This window comes from Coregonus clupeaformis, unplaced genomic scaffold, assembly GCF_020615455.1.
Source record: "Coregonus clupeaformis isolate EN_2021a unplaced genomic scaffold, ASM2061545v1 scaf0962, whole genome shotgun sequence".
Lineage (NCBI taxonomy): Eukaryota > Metazoa > Chordata > Actinopteri > Salmoniformes > Salmonidae > Coregonus > Coregonus clupeaformis.
The window spans coordinates 170,057-184,190 of record NW_025534416.1 but is presented as its reverse complement, the minus strand read 5'-3'; the positions used below and the strand labels follow the sequence as shown (position 1 = coordinate 184,190).

General features: G+C 46.8%; 2 protein-coding genes across 4 annotated transcripts; one reads left to right on the top strand and one right to left on the bottom strand.

The window, feature by feature from the left end:
- Positions 1–4: 4 nt before the first annotated feature.
- cog8 (component of oligomeric golgi complex 8) lies at positions 5–8,053 on the bottom strand. Of its 3 annotated transcripts, none has more exons than XR_005998245.2 (8): positions 7,514–8,053; positions 4,582–4,789; positions 3,416–3,667; positions 3,211–3,280; positions 2,438–2,949; positions 1,438–1,606; positions 583–1,258; positions 5–512 (listed from the first exon to the last, which is right to left on the bottom strand). XR_005998245.2 is itself a non-coding variant. In XM_041870769.2 (7 exons), exons 1-7 carry the CDS (start codon positions 7,840–7,842, stop codon positions 714–716), a joined length of 2,085 nt encoding a protein of 694 aa, XP_041726703.1. In that variant the 5' UTR covers positions 7,843–8,053; the 3' UTR covers positions 5–713. The 3 variants fall into 3 exon arrangements, 1 of the variants encoding a protein (XP_041726703.1); XR_005998246.2 differs by having other exon boundaries at positions 5–441; XM_041870769.2 differs by having other exon boundaries at positions 5–1,258.
- A 36-nt stretch (positions 8,054–8,089) lies between these two features.
- Positions 8,090–14,086, top strand: nip7 (NIP7 nucleolar pre-rRNA processing protein). Its single transcript, XM_041870771.2, has 5 exons — positions 8,090–8,239; positions 10,663–10,749; positions 10,883–11,021; positions 11,440–11,580; positions 13,328–14,086. The coding sequence occupies exons 1-5, from the start codon at positions 8,184–8,186 to the stop codon at positions 13,445–13,447; spliced, it is 543 nt and encodes a 180-aa protein (XP_041726705.1). The 5' UTR covers positions 8,090–8,183; the 3' UTR covers positions 13,448–14,086.
- The last annotated feature ends 48 nt before the right edge of the window (positions 14,087–14,134 follow it).

The window sequence follows — 14,134 nt, the reverse complement described above, 5'->3', positions numbered from 1 at the left end:
CAACTTCTGTTTTGGATATATTTTAATAATCAACATCATCCATTTGACATGTACAGTAGAAATAAACTATTTTAATATATACATTTCTTAAATAGTTCAACCCAGTATTACCACACATTCTCCAACCAGTCATACCCAGATTAGATGACAGTATATAAAAGCTAAAGCATTGGAATCATTCCTGAAAGGGTCATTGTTAAATGCACAGTAACTACAAGATTACAACCATCAATGCTAGGCTATTGTCAGTCTGTTACCTGCCATCACTCCTCTGAGGGGTAACAGTCTGTTACCTTGCCATCACTCCTCTGAGGGGTAACAGTCTGTTACCTTGCCATCACTCCTCTGAGGGGTAACAGTCTGTTACCTTGCCATCACTCCTCTGAGGGGTAACAGTCTGTTACCTTGCCATCACTCCTCTGAGGGGTAACAGTCTGTTACCTTGCCATCACTCCTGAGGGTTAACAGTCCGTTACCTGCCATCACTCCTCTGAGGGGTAACAGTCTGTTACCTTGCCATCACTCCTGAGGGTTAACAGTCTGTTACCTTGCCATCACTCCTGAGGGTTAACAGTCTGTTACCTTGCCATCACTCCTCTGAGGGGTAACAGTCTGTTACCTTGCCATCACTCCTCTGAGGGGTAACAGTCTGTTACCTTGCCATCACTCCTCTGAGGGGTAACAGTCTGTTACCTTGCCATCACTCCTGAGGGTTAACAGTCTGTTACTTCCTCAGTCTCTGATGGCTCACTGTCTGCCCCTGGTACCTCTGGGTTTACCTCTGGGTCTGGGACTGGGTTAGGTTCTGGGGCGGTCAGTACAGGCTTTGGGGGATTCAGTATGGCCTCCAACTCAGGGTCTTCCTGTACTTCACGGTGGCTGTCAGCTCTTGGTCTCTCAGGCTCTGGGTCGTCCAGTACAGGGTTAGGGTCGTTCAAAATGGCTTCCAGTTCAGGGTCAGAGGTCAGACCTGTCTCGGACACAAACTCAGTAGATATGGTGGACGAGACCATGGGATCCTCCTCTGTAGGTTCCGGGCCTGCTATTGGTTCAGGATCAGGAAGTCCCAGGTTGTCAACGGGAAGTGTTGGTTCAGGATCAGCTGCGGTGAGACCCTCCAGCTCAACACTGAGGTCTTCTTCTACCACCGGAGTCACCGTCTCCCTCTTGGGAAGAACAAACCCCAGAGGCTCCAGTACTGTACTCACATCAATACAACCCAGACTGCTGTACTTGTGGACTTGAGTTGGAGGGACACCTGGAGAAGAAAACCATGTTTCACATACATTATTATAGAGGTTGTTCCTGTGGATGTTTTCACATCACCAGATCTGTCATATTCTAGTCTTTAGCATCGGTGGCAGATCATGTAAATGCCAACTGATGTACAAATAACCTGTTGAAATAAAGAGAGACGAGGCGTGCCAGAGTATTCACCCAGTATGACAGAGAGCTGTGCTGGGGGGAACAGGACCTGCAGACAGCGGTTGAGGAAAGGCACCATGTCCTCAGCGAAGGAACAGCAGAATTGGACAAACAGCTCCTTCTCTCGGCTGCTGAAGGCCGTCTCCTCAGCCCTGTGGAACACCACGATCAACTTGGTGACCTGGGGAGGAGAGACGGTGGAAATCATGAGATACAACCTAACATTTCAACTAGAGTTTATTGTTGAGTTTGAGGGAGGGTGAACTGATCCTATCAGGGTAACTTCTACCATGGACAGAGACACAGTGGCTTGCAGGAAACATCATCACATACATACTGTATCATAAACCATGAATACATAACATTTAAACTGTACTAGATTAACATGTCCCAAAGACTGATCTTTGGTGAATTTAAGATTAGGATTTGGGGAAAGTAAGATTATCCTAGATCTGTGTATAAACATACCATCTACCATGTCTAGAGAGCACAACATCTACCATGTCTAGAGAGAGCATCTACCATGTATAGAGAGAGCATCTACCATGTCTAGAGAGAGCATCTACCATGTCGAGAGAGAGCATCTACCATGTCGAGAGAGCATAACATCTACCATGTCTAGAGAGAGCATAACATCTACCATGTCTAGAGAGAGCATAACATCTACCATGTCTAGCAGAAAGCATCTACCATGTCTAGAGAGAGCATCTACCATGTCTAGAGAGAGCATAACATCTACCATGTCTAGAGAGAGCATGGGACAGCCTAGACATGTCAATGCTTTGCTTTATCTTGGCCAGGTCGCAGTTGTAAATGAGAACTCGTTCTCAACTGGCTTACCTGGTTAAATAAAGGTTAAAAAAATAAATTTAAAAAATGAAATAAAATATTTAAAAAATTTAAAACAGAAAAAAGAGTAAAAAAATAAAATAAAGAAAATAAATGATGGTAACTTTAGCAGCAGACAGTGTAGCGTACCATTAGCTGAGACAGACAGGCGTTGGTTCCATACCTTTACCAGGGCGTCCTCCAGGTACTTGGTCACCTGCTGGGCCAGACCGAGGGGGCAGCAGAGCCTGAGGTCATTGAAGGCCGTCAGGATGTTGTTGAGGAAGCAGGCCAGGGGGGGGAAATCCAGCAGAGCCATGGGAGGCTGGAGGGTACCTGGCTGGGCACTGGGGGGCTGGAGGGTGCCTGGCATGGAGCCCCCACCCAGCATGGAGGGGAGAGAGATCAGAGTATACAGGTTCATGTCCTCCTGGAACTTCTCCATGGCTTCCTCTACAGCTTTCCGGAAGGTATCGGCCGCCACACGTTGGAACATTGGGGCCAGCTGGCCGCGGAAGTCTGCCCCGACGCGGCTGAAGGACAGGCCGAAGTACATGCACTGTCCCAGCAGGGAGTCCAGGCGGCCGCCCACCCCCCTCTGGAGGTCTCGGTCCAGAGTCTCCAGGAAGTCAGACACCTGCTGCACCACCCAGCCGTGGAAGATGGCCCCCTCGTTCACCACCTGGCCCTGACCACCTTTCAACACAGACAGTACCATACATCACAAGGCTGCCCATCCAGTGACCTATGACCTGCCACTTTAGTTGGACTATTGACCCGTCAGTACTGTACCATACCCACAGCACGACTGTCTTTTCAAGAAAATATGTATTATAGATTTGGAATGTGTCTTTGGATAATTCTCGTGTGTGTTTAATCTTCATATTTATGAAAATTGTATCAAATAATTCAGCCTTCTCCGCTGTGTTGCCGTATTGAAATAAACCAGTCTGTCACCGGGAAGCAGCAGGGGGTCCTCGTCAGAGAAGATGGCTCTGTACTGCGTGATGACGTCAAACAGATGTACCTGTAACAGAGTAAGAAATGTCACAGAAATATTCCTGTCAGAGAATAAAGGGGGGGAGCATCAGTCCTGTCTCCTTGGTCCTTCGCTCAACAACTACACCGCTAGATAACTGAAGCTGCAACCCAGGTTACATACGCGGCAGGCCTCGATGGTCTTGGTGATGTGGAAGTAAGGGTCATCGTCAGGCACGGCGGAGAGGACGGAATGGAGCCAGCTGCCCCGCGCCTGGAGGAACTTGACCCGCAGCTCCGCCTCCGTGAACACGTCCATCCTGCGCAGGTAGCCAATCACACGCAGGCACACAGGAAGCTGGGAGTTGCTGCGTAGCTGCTGCAACAGCTGGTTCAGCATGAGCTGAGCGGACTGACGCACCTCGTGGACGATGCCCTGAGGAAGACAGGGGCGGCAGGTAGCTTAGTGGTTAAGAGCCGTTGTGCCAGTAACCGAAAGGTTGCTGGTTCTAATCCCCGAGCGGACTAGGTGAAAAATCTGTCGATGTGCCCTTGAGCAAGGCACTTAACCCTAAATTGCTCATGTAAGTCGCTCTGGATAAGAGCGTCTGCTAAATGACTAACATGTAAATGTAAAACACACAGGCCATGTTACAGTAGAGGTCAGAGAATCACACTCTGAACCGTCTGTGTAGACAAGCTTAAAATAGTAAGAGGGATTTCTAGTAATAATAATAATAATAATATGCCATTTAGCAGACGCTTTTATCCAAAGCGACTTACAGTCATGCGTGCATACATTTTTTTTGTGTATGGGTGGTCCCGTGGATCGAACCCACTACCTTGGCGTTACAAGCACCGTGCTCTACCAGCTGAGCTACAGAGGACCACGTTAGTACCATAACTACCCGACAAACTACCCGACAAAATGCCACATTCTGATTGTGTATCTTCCCATCTGTAACTCCTAGCTGTGGAAGCAGGAAGTGGTACCATCTGTAACTCCTAGCTGTGTAAGCAGGAAGTGGTACCATCTGTAACTCCTAGCTGTGGAAGCAGGAAGTGGTACCATCTGTAACTCCTAGCTGTGGAAGCAGGAAGTGGTACCATCTGTAACTCCTAGCTGTGGAAGCAGGAAGTGGTACCATCTGTAACTCCTAGCTGTGGAAGCAGGAAGTGGTACCATCTGTAACTCCTAGCTGTGTAAGCAGGAAGTGGTACCATCTGTAACTCCTAGCTGTGGAAGCAGGAAGTGGTACCATCTGTAACTCCTAGCTCTGTAAGCAGGAAGTGGTACCATCTGTAACTCCTAGCTGTGTAAGCAGGAAGTGGTAGTTAGCGCATTAATACCTGGATGACAGGGAGGGACGAGTGCTTCTTCTCCAGTCTCTTGACGTAGGCTGCCAGTTCCAGAGCCTCCTCGTAGTAGCCGTTCCGGACGCAGGTGTCCATCAGCTGAGGGATCTCTAAGATCTCCAGGATCTCTGTGTGGCGGTTCAGAGTCAGGCTGTTCATCCTCCGGCTCGCCCCGATATCCTCCGCCTCCTTCACAAAACCCCTAAAGAGAGGATAGACATAAACCTGGTACCAGTCTGTTTGGGCTAGATAGACATTAACCTGGTACCAGTCTGTTTGGGCTAGATAGACATTAACCTGGTACCAGTCTGTTTGGGCTAGATAGACATTAACCTGGTACCAGTCTGTTTGGGCTAGATAGACAGCCTGGTACCAGTCTGTTTGGGCTAGATAGACATTAACCTGGTACCAGTCTGTTTGGACTAGATAGACATTAACCTGGTACCAGTCTGTTTGGACTAGATAGACATTAACCTGGTACCAGTCTGTTTGGGCTAGATAGACATTAACCTGGTACCAGTCTGTTTGGGCTAGATAGACAGCCTGGTACCAGTCTGTTTGGGCTAGATAGACATTAACCTGGTACCAGTCTGTTTGGGCTAGATAGACATTAACCTGGTACCAGTCTGTTTGGGCTAGATAGACATTAACCTGGTACCAGTCTGTTTGGGCTAGATAGACAGCCTGGTACCAGTCTGTTTGGGCTAGATAGACATTAACCTGGTACCAGTCTGTTTGGGCTAGATAGACAGCCTGGTACCAGTCTGTTTGGGCTAGATAGACATTAACCTGGTACCAGTCTGTTTGGGCTAGATAGACATTAACCTGGTACCAGTCTGTTTGGGCTAGATAGACATTAACCTGGTACCAGTCTGTTTGGGCTAGATAGACAGCCTGGTTCCAGTCTGTTTGGGCTAGATAGACATTAACCTGGTACCAGTCTGTTTGGGCTAGATAGACATTAACCTGGTACCAGTCTGTTTGGGCTAGATAGACATTAACCTGGTACCAGTCTGTTTGGGCTAGATGGACATTAGCCTGGTACCAGTCTGTTTGGGCTAGATAGACATTAACCTGGTACCAGTCTGTTTGGACTAGATATACATTAACCTGGTACCAGTCTGTTTGGGCTAGATAGACATTAACCTGGTACCAGTCTGTTTGGGCTAGATAGACAGCCTGGTACCAGTCTGTTTGGGCTAGATAGACATTAACCTGGTACCAGTCTGTTTGGGCTAGATAGACATTAACCTGGTACCAGTCTGTTTGGGCTAGATAGACATTAACCTGGTACCAGTCTGTTTGGGCTAGATAGACATTAACCTGGTACCAGTCTGTTTGGGCTAGATAGACATTAACCTGGTACCAGTCTGTTTGGGCTAGATGGACATTAGCCTGGTACCAGTCTGTTTGGGCTAGATAGACATTAACCTGGTACCAGTCTGTTTGGACTAGATAGACATTAACCTGGTACCAGTCTGTTTGGGCTAGATAGACATTAACCTGGTACCAGTCTGTTTGGGCTAGATAGACAGCCTGGTACCAGTCTGTTTGGGCTAGATAGACATTAACCTGGTACCAGTCTGTTTGGGCTAGATAGACATTAACCTGGTACCAGTCTGTTTGGGCTAGATAGACATTAACCTGGTACCAGTCTGTTTGGGCTAGATAGACATTAACCTGGTACCAGTCTGTTTGGGCTAGATAGACATTAACCTGGTACCAGTCTGTTTGGACTAGATAGACATTAACCTGGTACCAGTCTGTTTGGGCTAGATAGACAGCCTGGTACCAGTCTGTTTGGGCTAGATAGACATTAACCTGGTACCAGTCTGTTTGGACTAGATAGACATTAACCTGGTACCAGTCTGTTTGGACTAGATAGACATTAACCTGGTACCAGTCTGTTTGGGCTAGATAGACATTAACCTGGTACCAGTCTGTTTGGGCTAGATAGACAGCCTGGTACCAGTCTGTTTGGGCTAGATAGACATTAACCTGGTACCAGTCTGTTTGGGCTAGATAGACATTAACCTGGTACCAGTCTGTTTGGGCTAGATAGACATTAACCGGGTACCAGTCTGTTTGGGCTAGATAGAGCTGGTACCAGTCTGTTTGGGCTAGATAGACATTAACCTGGTACCAGTCTGTTTGGGCTAGATAGACAGCCTGGTACCAGTCTGTTTGGGCTAGATAGACATTAACCTGGTACCAGTCTGTTTGGGCTAGATAGACAGTCCTGGTACCAGTCTGTTTGGGCTAGATAGACATTAACCTGGTACCAGTCTGTTTGGGCTAGATAGACATTAACCTGGTACCAGTCTGTTTGGGCTAGATAGACAGCCTGGTACCAGTCTGTTTGGGCTAGATAGACATTAACCTGGTACCAGTCTGTTTGGGCTAGATAGACAGCCTGGTACCAGTCTGTTTGGGCTAGATAGACATTAACCTGGTACCAGTCTGTTTGGGCTAGATAGACAGCCTGGTACCAGTCTGTTTGTGCTTTTGCCAACTATATTGCTGTCCTTGTCAAGCCAAACATGACAATAAGTGAGAAGGAGTTGGCATGATGGCACAAACAGACTGGCCCTCAGGCTAGAGTTGGCATGATGGCACAAACAGACTGGTACTCAGGCTAGAGTTGGCATGATGGCACACACAGACTGGCACTCAGGCTAGAGTTGGCATGATGGCACAAACAGACTGGCCCTCAGGCTAGAGTTGGCATGATGGCACAAACAGACTGGCCCTCAGGCTAGAGTTGGCATGATGGCACAAACAGACTGGCCCTCAGGCTAGAGAGACTTCGTCTCGGGCTTAAACACCCGTGCCAATATATCCTCCAAACACCGGCGTCTCGGGCATTATCACTTAAATAACATGACACGTCAAAACGACAGAGTAATTGGCTAACGTTACCACTAACCTGCATTTTTCACCGAAGCTGGGCAACTTGTCGAGGAGTTTGGAAACACTGCTTTCCACACGACCAAAGTCGCGGTATATCTCCTCGGTGCAGTCCGCAGTGCGGATGAACGTCTTGTAGTTGGAGAAGGCGAGCTCTCGGGTCTGCTGCAGTATCTGCGCCCTCTCCTCCGCCAACCGCTCCGGTTCACGGTTTAATTTCTCCACGCCATACGAACTGAGCTCCGACAAGTAGGCTGCGAAGTCGGGGTTGTCTCTCCAGTTGTCTGGAAAGCTGTCTTTGAATATTGACGCCAGAATACTCTCATCTTCCACGTCCACAGCTGTCATATTGGAAAGCTGTCGCTTCAATACTTCATCCGGATTTTAGGCGTAACGTTCCTTACTCCGATTTCCAGTCTTAACACAGGAGTACGAAAACAGGTCGTTAAAATACAATGTAAGCGTCTGATGTCTTTTAAATGGCTATTTAATTCGCAATTTCGCTAAATAGCTCGCTCGTAAAGGCAAGAGCACAACAGGAATAGGCGCATGAATTTGACGTCACTATTACGATCCACTTCCGTTTTCCTGCAGATGCATTTCCGCTCACTATACCCACGTTGTAGCGTTTATCAAGCTACGTTCAGTGGGCACAATATTGTAAGGAAATTAGCGAATAATTTACCAAAATGAGGCCTCTAACAGACGACGAGACAAAAACCATGTTTGAGAAACTCTCCAAATAGTGAGTATTGAATTGTGATCTTGAAAGACAAGGCGAAAGTTATTTTGAAACTGCCGTGGCTGTTCAGACTAGCTCCATGCTTGATCAACCAGCTCCGCTCCAGAGTAGTTTTGCCAGCTAGCTTGTGCAGAGGGTTGAAAACCTCCAGTCCATATCCAGTCTCTTTGGTGCTATGCTCATGATGACAGTCTTTAACCGGCCTAGTTATGCTTCTCAACAAACTGGCTAATACGGTGTCTGTAGATGGCATGTGATTTGGAATGGGACGTTGTCTGTGTAGATGGCATGTGATTTGGAATGGGGACGTTGTCTGTGTAGATGGCATGTGATTTGGAATGGGACGTTGTCTGTGTAGATGGCATGTGATTTGGAATGGGACGTTGTCTGTGTAGATGGCATGTGATTTGGAATGGGGACGTTGTCTGTGTAGATGGCATGTGATTTGGAATGGGGACGTTGTCTGTGTAGATGGCATGTGATTTGGAATGGGACGTTGTCTGTGTAGATGGCATGTGATTTGGAATGGGGACGTTGTCTGTGTAGATGGCATGTGATTTGGAATGGGGACGTTGTCTGTGTAGATGGCATGTGATTTGGAATGGGGACGTTGTCTGTGTAGATGGCATGTGATTTGGAATGGGACGTTGTCTGTGTAGATGGCATGTGATTTGGAATGGGACGTTGTCTGTGTAGATGGCATGTGATTTGGAATGGGGACGTTGTCTGTGTAGATGGCATGTGATTTGGAATGGGGACGTTGTCTGTGTAGATGGCATGTGATTTGGAATGGGACGTTGTCTGTGTAGATGGCATGTGATTTGGAATGGGACGTTGTCTGTGTAGATGGCATGTGATTTGGAATGGGGACGTTGTCTGTGTAGATGGCATGTGATTTGGAATGGGGACGTTGTCTGTGTAGATGGCATGTGATTTGGAATGGGACGTTGTCTGTGTAGATGGCAAGTGATTTGGAATGGGACGTTGTCTGTGTAGATGGCATGTGATTTGGAATGGGGACGTTGTCTGTGTAGATGGCATGTGATTTGGAATGGGGACGTTGTCTGTGTAGATGGCATGTGATTTGGAATGGGACGTTGTCTGTGTAGATGGCATGCGATTTGGAATGGGGACGTTGTCTGTGTAGATGGCATGTGATTTGGAATGGGGACGTTGTCTGTGTAGATGGCATGTGATTTGGAATGGGGACGTTGTCTGTGTAGATGGCATGTGATTTGGAATGGGACGTTGTCTGTGTAGATGGCATGTGATTTGGAATGGGACGTTGTCTGTGTAGATGGCATGTGATTTGGAATGGGACGTTGTCTGTGTAGATGGCATGTGATTTGGAATGGGACGTTGTCTGTGTAGATGGCATGTGATTTGGAATGGGGACGTTGTCTGTGTAGATGGCATGTGATTTGGAATGGGGACGTTGTCTGTGTAGATGGCATGTGATTTGGAATGGGACGTTGTCTGTGTAGATGGCAAGTGATTTGGAATGGGACGTTGTCTGTGTAGATGGCATGTGATTTGGAATGGGGACGTTGTCTGTGTAGATGGCATGTGATTTGGAATGGGGACGTTGTCTGTGTAGATGGCATGTGATTTGGAATGGGGACGTTGTCTGTGTAGATGGCATGTGATTTGGAATGGGACGTTGTCTGTGTAGATGGCATGTGATTTGGAATGGGACGTTGTCTGTGTAGATGGCAAGTGATTTGGAATGGGACGTTGTCTGTGTAGATGGCATGTGATTTGGAATGGGGACGTTGTCTGTGTAGATGGCATGTGATTTGGAATGGGGACGTTGTCTGTGTAGATGGCATGTGATTTGGAATGGGGACGTTGTCTGTGTAGATGGCATGTGATTTGGAATGGGGACGTTGTCTGTGTAGATGGCATGTGATTTGGAATGGGACGTTGTCTGTGTAGATGGCATGTGATTTGGAATGGGACGTTGTCTGTGTAGATGGCATGTGATTTGGAATGGGACGTTGTCTGTGTAGATGGCATGTGATTTGGAATGGGGACGTTGTCTGTGTAGATGGCATGTGATTTGGAATGGGGACGTTGTCTGTGTAGATGGCATGTGATTTGGAATGGGGACGTTGTCTGTGTAGATGGCATGTGATTTGGAATGGGACGTTGTCTGTGTAGATGGCATGTGATTTGGAATGGGACGTTGTCTGTTAGATGGCATGTGATTTGGAATGGGGACGTTGTCTGTGTAGATGGCATGTGATTTGGAATGGGACGTTGTCTGTGTAGATGGCAAGTGATTTGGAATGGGACGTTGTCTGTGTAGATGGCATGTGATTTGGAATGGGACGTTGTCTGTGTAGATGGCATGTGATTTGGAATGGGACGACATTCTCTGAATCTACAATGACAGTGTGTGACACCTTCCCCTTGTCTGTCCACAGCATTGGTGAGAACATTAAACTCCTTGTGGATAGACCTGATGGGACATATTGCTTCAGACTTCACAATGACCGTGTGTATTACATCAGGTAAACAATGCTTCAGTTATTGTTAGGATTTTCTATGGCTACTTCATGATCGTCTCTTTGTAAACCTGTGATATAGATGCCGATGAAAATGGGTAGCTAAGATATTATCTTGTTTCCACTTTTTTTGTATCAGTGAGAGAATTCTGAAGTTGGCGACCAACATCTCCCGTGATAAGTTGGTGTCGGTGGGTACCTGCTTTGGGAAGTTCACCAAGACCATTAAGTTCCGCCTGCACATCACAGCGCTGGACTTCCTGGCACCGTATGCCAAGGTAAACAACAAGCATGGAGCTCTGACATGTCAGTGTGTATAATGATAACCAGAGGTCATGTTAGAAGTGGAGATGTTGTTATATGGCACTGACGACAGCCAGTTGAGGACTAGAGGTTTAAAGTTCGATAATCATATTTGTGTAGGCTTTAAAATGAACATCAAATCCTCCGTAGCTCAGCTGGTAGAGCACGGCGCTAGTAACGCCAGGGTAGCGGGTTCGATCCCCGGGACCACCCATACGTAAAAATGTATGCGCACATGACTGTAAGTCGCTTTGGATAAAATCGTCTGCTAAATGGCATATTATATTATTATAAAACCAATATCTCTCTGAAAACCTACAGGATGTCAGTTAAGACATCGGTAGTACTGTAATAACACTATTCTCTGAGTAACTGAACCCTCTGTGTGTTCAGTTCAAGGTGTGGGTGAAGCCTGGGCAGGAGCAGTCCTTCCTCTATGGGAACCACGTGTTGAAGTCTGGTCTGGGGAGGATCACAGAGAACACTAACCAGTACCAGGGAGTGGTGGTCTATTCCATGGCAGACGTACCACTGGTGAGTTGGCCCTCCCTGCACATACTGTACATTCATTATCCAATAAATTCAATCAACATATAGGGCAGGTTTCCCCAGACAGAGGTTAACTAGTCAGACTAAAAGCTTGTTGAAGACGTTGCAAACGAGCATTGTGGAGCTAATATCTAAGTCATCAACAATCTTAACGTCTACAGTCGTGGTCAAAAGTTGAGAATGACACAAGTATTGGTCTTCACAAAGTAAGCTGCTTCAGTGTTATGAGATATTTCTGTCAGATGTTACTATGGTATACTGAAGTATAATTACAAGCATTCCATAAGTGTCAAAGGCTTTTATTGATAATTACATTAAGTTTATGACCTCTGCAATCCGCCCTGGCATGCTGTCAATTAACTTCTGGGCCACATCCTGACTGATGGCAGCCCATTCTTGCATAATCAATGCTTGGAGTTTGTCAGAATTTGTAGGTTTTTGTTTGTCCACCCGCCTCTTGAGAATTGACCACAAGTTCTCAATGGGATTAAGGTCTGGGGAGTTTCCTGGCCATGGACCCAAAATGTTGATGTTTTGCTCCCCGAGCCACTTAGTTATCACTTTTGCCTCATGGCAAGGTGCTCCATCATGCTAGAAAAGGCGTTGGTCGTCACCAAACTGTTCTTGGATGGTTGGGAGAAGTTGCTCTCGGAGGATGTGTTGGTACCATTCTTTATTCATGGCTGTGTTCTTAGGCAAAATTATGAGTGAGCCCACTCCCTTGGCTGAGAAGCAACCCCACACATGAATGGTCTCAGGATGCTTTACTGTTGGCATGACACAGGACTGATGGTAGCGCTCACCTTGTCTTCTCCGGACAAGGTGTTTTCCGGATGCCTCAAACAATCGGAAAGGGGTTCATCAGAATTCTTTACCCACATCCCTGTACCCTTTGCAGAATATCAGTCTGTCCCTGATGTTTTTCCTGGAGAGAAGTGGCTTCCTCGCTGCCCTTCTTGACACCAGGCCATCCACCAAAAGTCTTCGCCTCACTGTGCATGCAGATGCACTCACACCTGCCTGCTGCCATTCCTGAGCAAGCTCTGCACTGGTGGTGCCCCGATCCCGCAGCTGAATCAACTTTAGGAGACGGTCCTGGCGCTTGCTGGACTTTCTTGGGCGCCCTGACGCCTTCTTCACAACAATTGAACCGCTCTCCTTGAAGTTCTTGATGATCCGATAAATGGTTGATTTAGGTGCAATCTTACTAGCAGCAATATCCTTGCCTGTGAAGCCCTTTTTGTGCAAAGCAATGATGACGGCACGTGTTTCCTTGCAGGTAACCATGGTTAACAGAGGAAGAACAATGATTTCAAGCACCACCCTCCTTTTAAAGCTTCCAGTCTGTTATTCCAACTCAATCAGCATGACAGAGTGATCTCCAGCCTTGTCCTCGTCAACACTCTCACCTGTGTTAACGAGAGAATCACTAACATGATGGCAGCTGGTCCTTTTGTGGCAGGGCTAAAATGCAGTGGAAATGTTTTTTGGGGGATTAAGTTCATTTTCATGGCAAAGAGGGACTTTGCAATTCATCTGATCACTTTTCATGACATTCTGGAGTATATGCAAATTGCCATCATCAAAACTGAGGCAGCAGACTTTTGTGAAAATTAGTTTTTGTGTCATTCTCAAAACTTTTGACCACGACTGTAGGTAACCATTAGAGAATTATATTTGACAATCATGTGCAGGTTTGACTCAACTGAACGTGCCCCTCTGTCTTCCACAGGGTTTCGGAGTGGCAGCCAAGTCGACCCAGGAGTGCAGGAGAGTGGACCCCTTGTCCATCGTTGTGTTCCACCAGGCGGACATTGGAGAGTTCATCAGGTCTGAGGACACGCTCACATAGAGGAGTCTTCACAAACTGGACTATCAATTATGCACAGTAGTACTTCCCAACCCTCTCCGCAGGGACCACCAGGGGGTTGGGAAGTACAGCTATGTGAAAACGTCTGGTGGTCCCCGAGGAGAGGGTTGGGAAGTACAGCTATGTGAAAACGTCTGGTGGTCCCCGAGGAGAGGGTTGGGAAGTACAGCTATGTGAAAACGTCTGGTGGTCCCCGAGGAGAGGGTTGGGAAGTACAGCTATGTGAAAACGTCTGGTGGTCTTGGAGAGGGTTGGGAAACCCTGGTCTACAGGATACGATTGTGTATTTCCCTGTAATTACCATAGGGCCAGTGACTGTCTGGATAGTTTCATCAAGATGACAGCATCCAACATCCCATCACTATGGCTGAATCCTTAGTGATGTAAATCACCAAATCTAATTGTTTTCTGTCCCTGGATTTGTTCTGTAAATTGAATATTGGGGTTTTGTGTAGTTTTCCTAATCTGTATGGATCTCTGGTTTGAGCATGGAACTACTGTTTGAGCGATTAACATAAATACTATTATACAGTTAATAATTACATCTGCATAACATTAAAACTTGTGATATACTGAAATGTATTTTTTTTTTCCTACAAATAAAACGATCATAAAATGTTGGATTCTGGCACTAACATCACTTCAATATAGCATGTATTTACTGTAGCT

What these genes read in the sequence shown, in the direction of transcription:
- cog8 (XM_041870769.2), bottom strand. Translation starts at nt 7,842, where the DNA reads ATGACAGCTGTGGACGTGGAAGATGAGAGTATTCTGGCGTCAATATTC. An exon ending in CGTCCCTCCCTGTCATCCAG is followed by an intron (nt 3,668 to 4,581) that starts GTATTAATGCGC and finishes TGTCTTCCTCAG; the next exon opens with GGCATCGTCCACGAGGTGCG. An exon ending in TGGAGGACGCCCTGGTAAAG is followed by an intron (nt 1,607 to 2,437) that starts GTATGGAACCAA and finishes TCTCCTCCCCAG; the next exon opens with GTCACCAAGTTGATCGTGGT.
- nip7 (XM_041870771.2), top strand. Translation starts at nt 8,184, where the DNA reads ATGAGGCCTCTAACAGACGACGAGACAAAAACCATGTTTGAGAAACTC. An exon ending in GACCGTGTGTATTACATCAG is followed by an intron (nt 10,750 to 10,882) that starts GTAAACAATGCT and finishes TTTTTGTATCAG; the next exon opens with TGAGAGAATTCTGAAGTTGG. An exon ending in TCCTGGCACCGTATGCCAAG is followed by an intron (nt 11,022 to 11,439) that starts GTAAACAACAAG and finishes CTGTGTGTTCAG; the next exon opens with TTCAAGGTGTGGGTGAAGCC.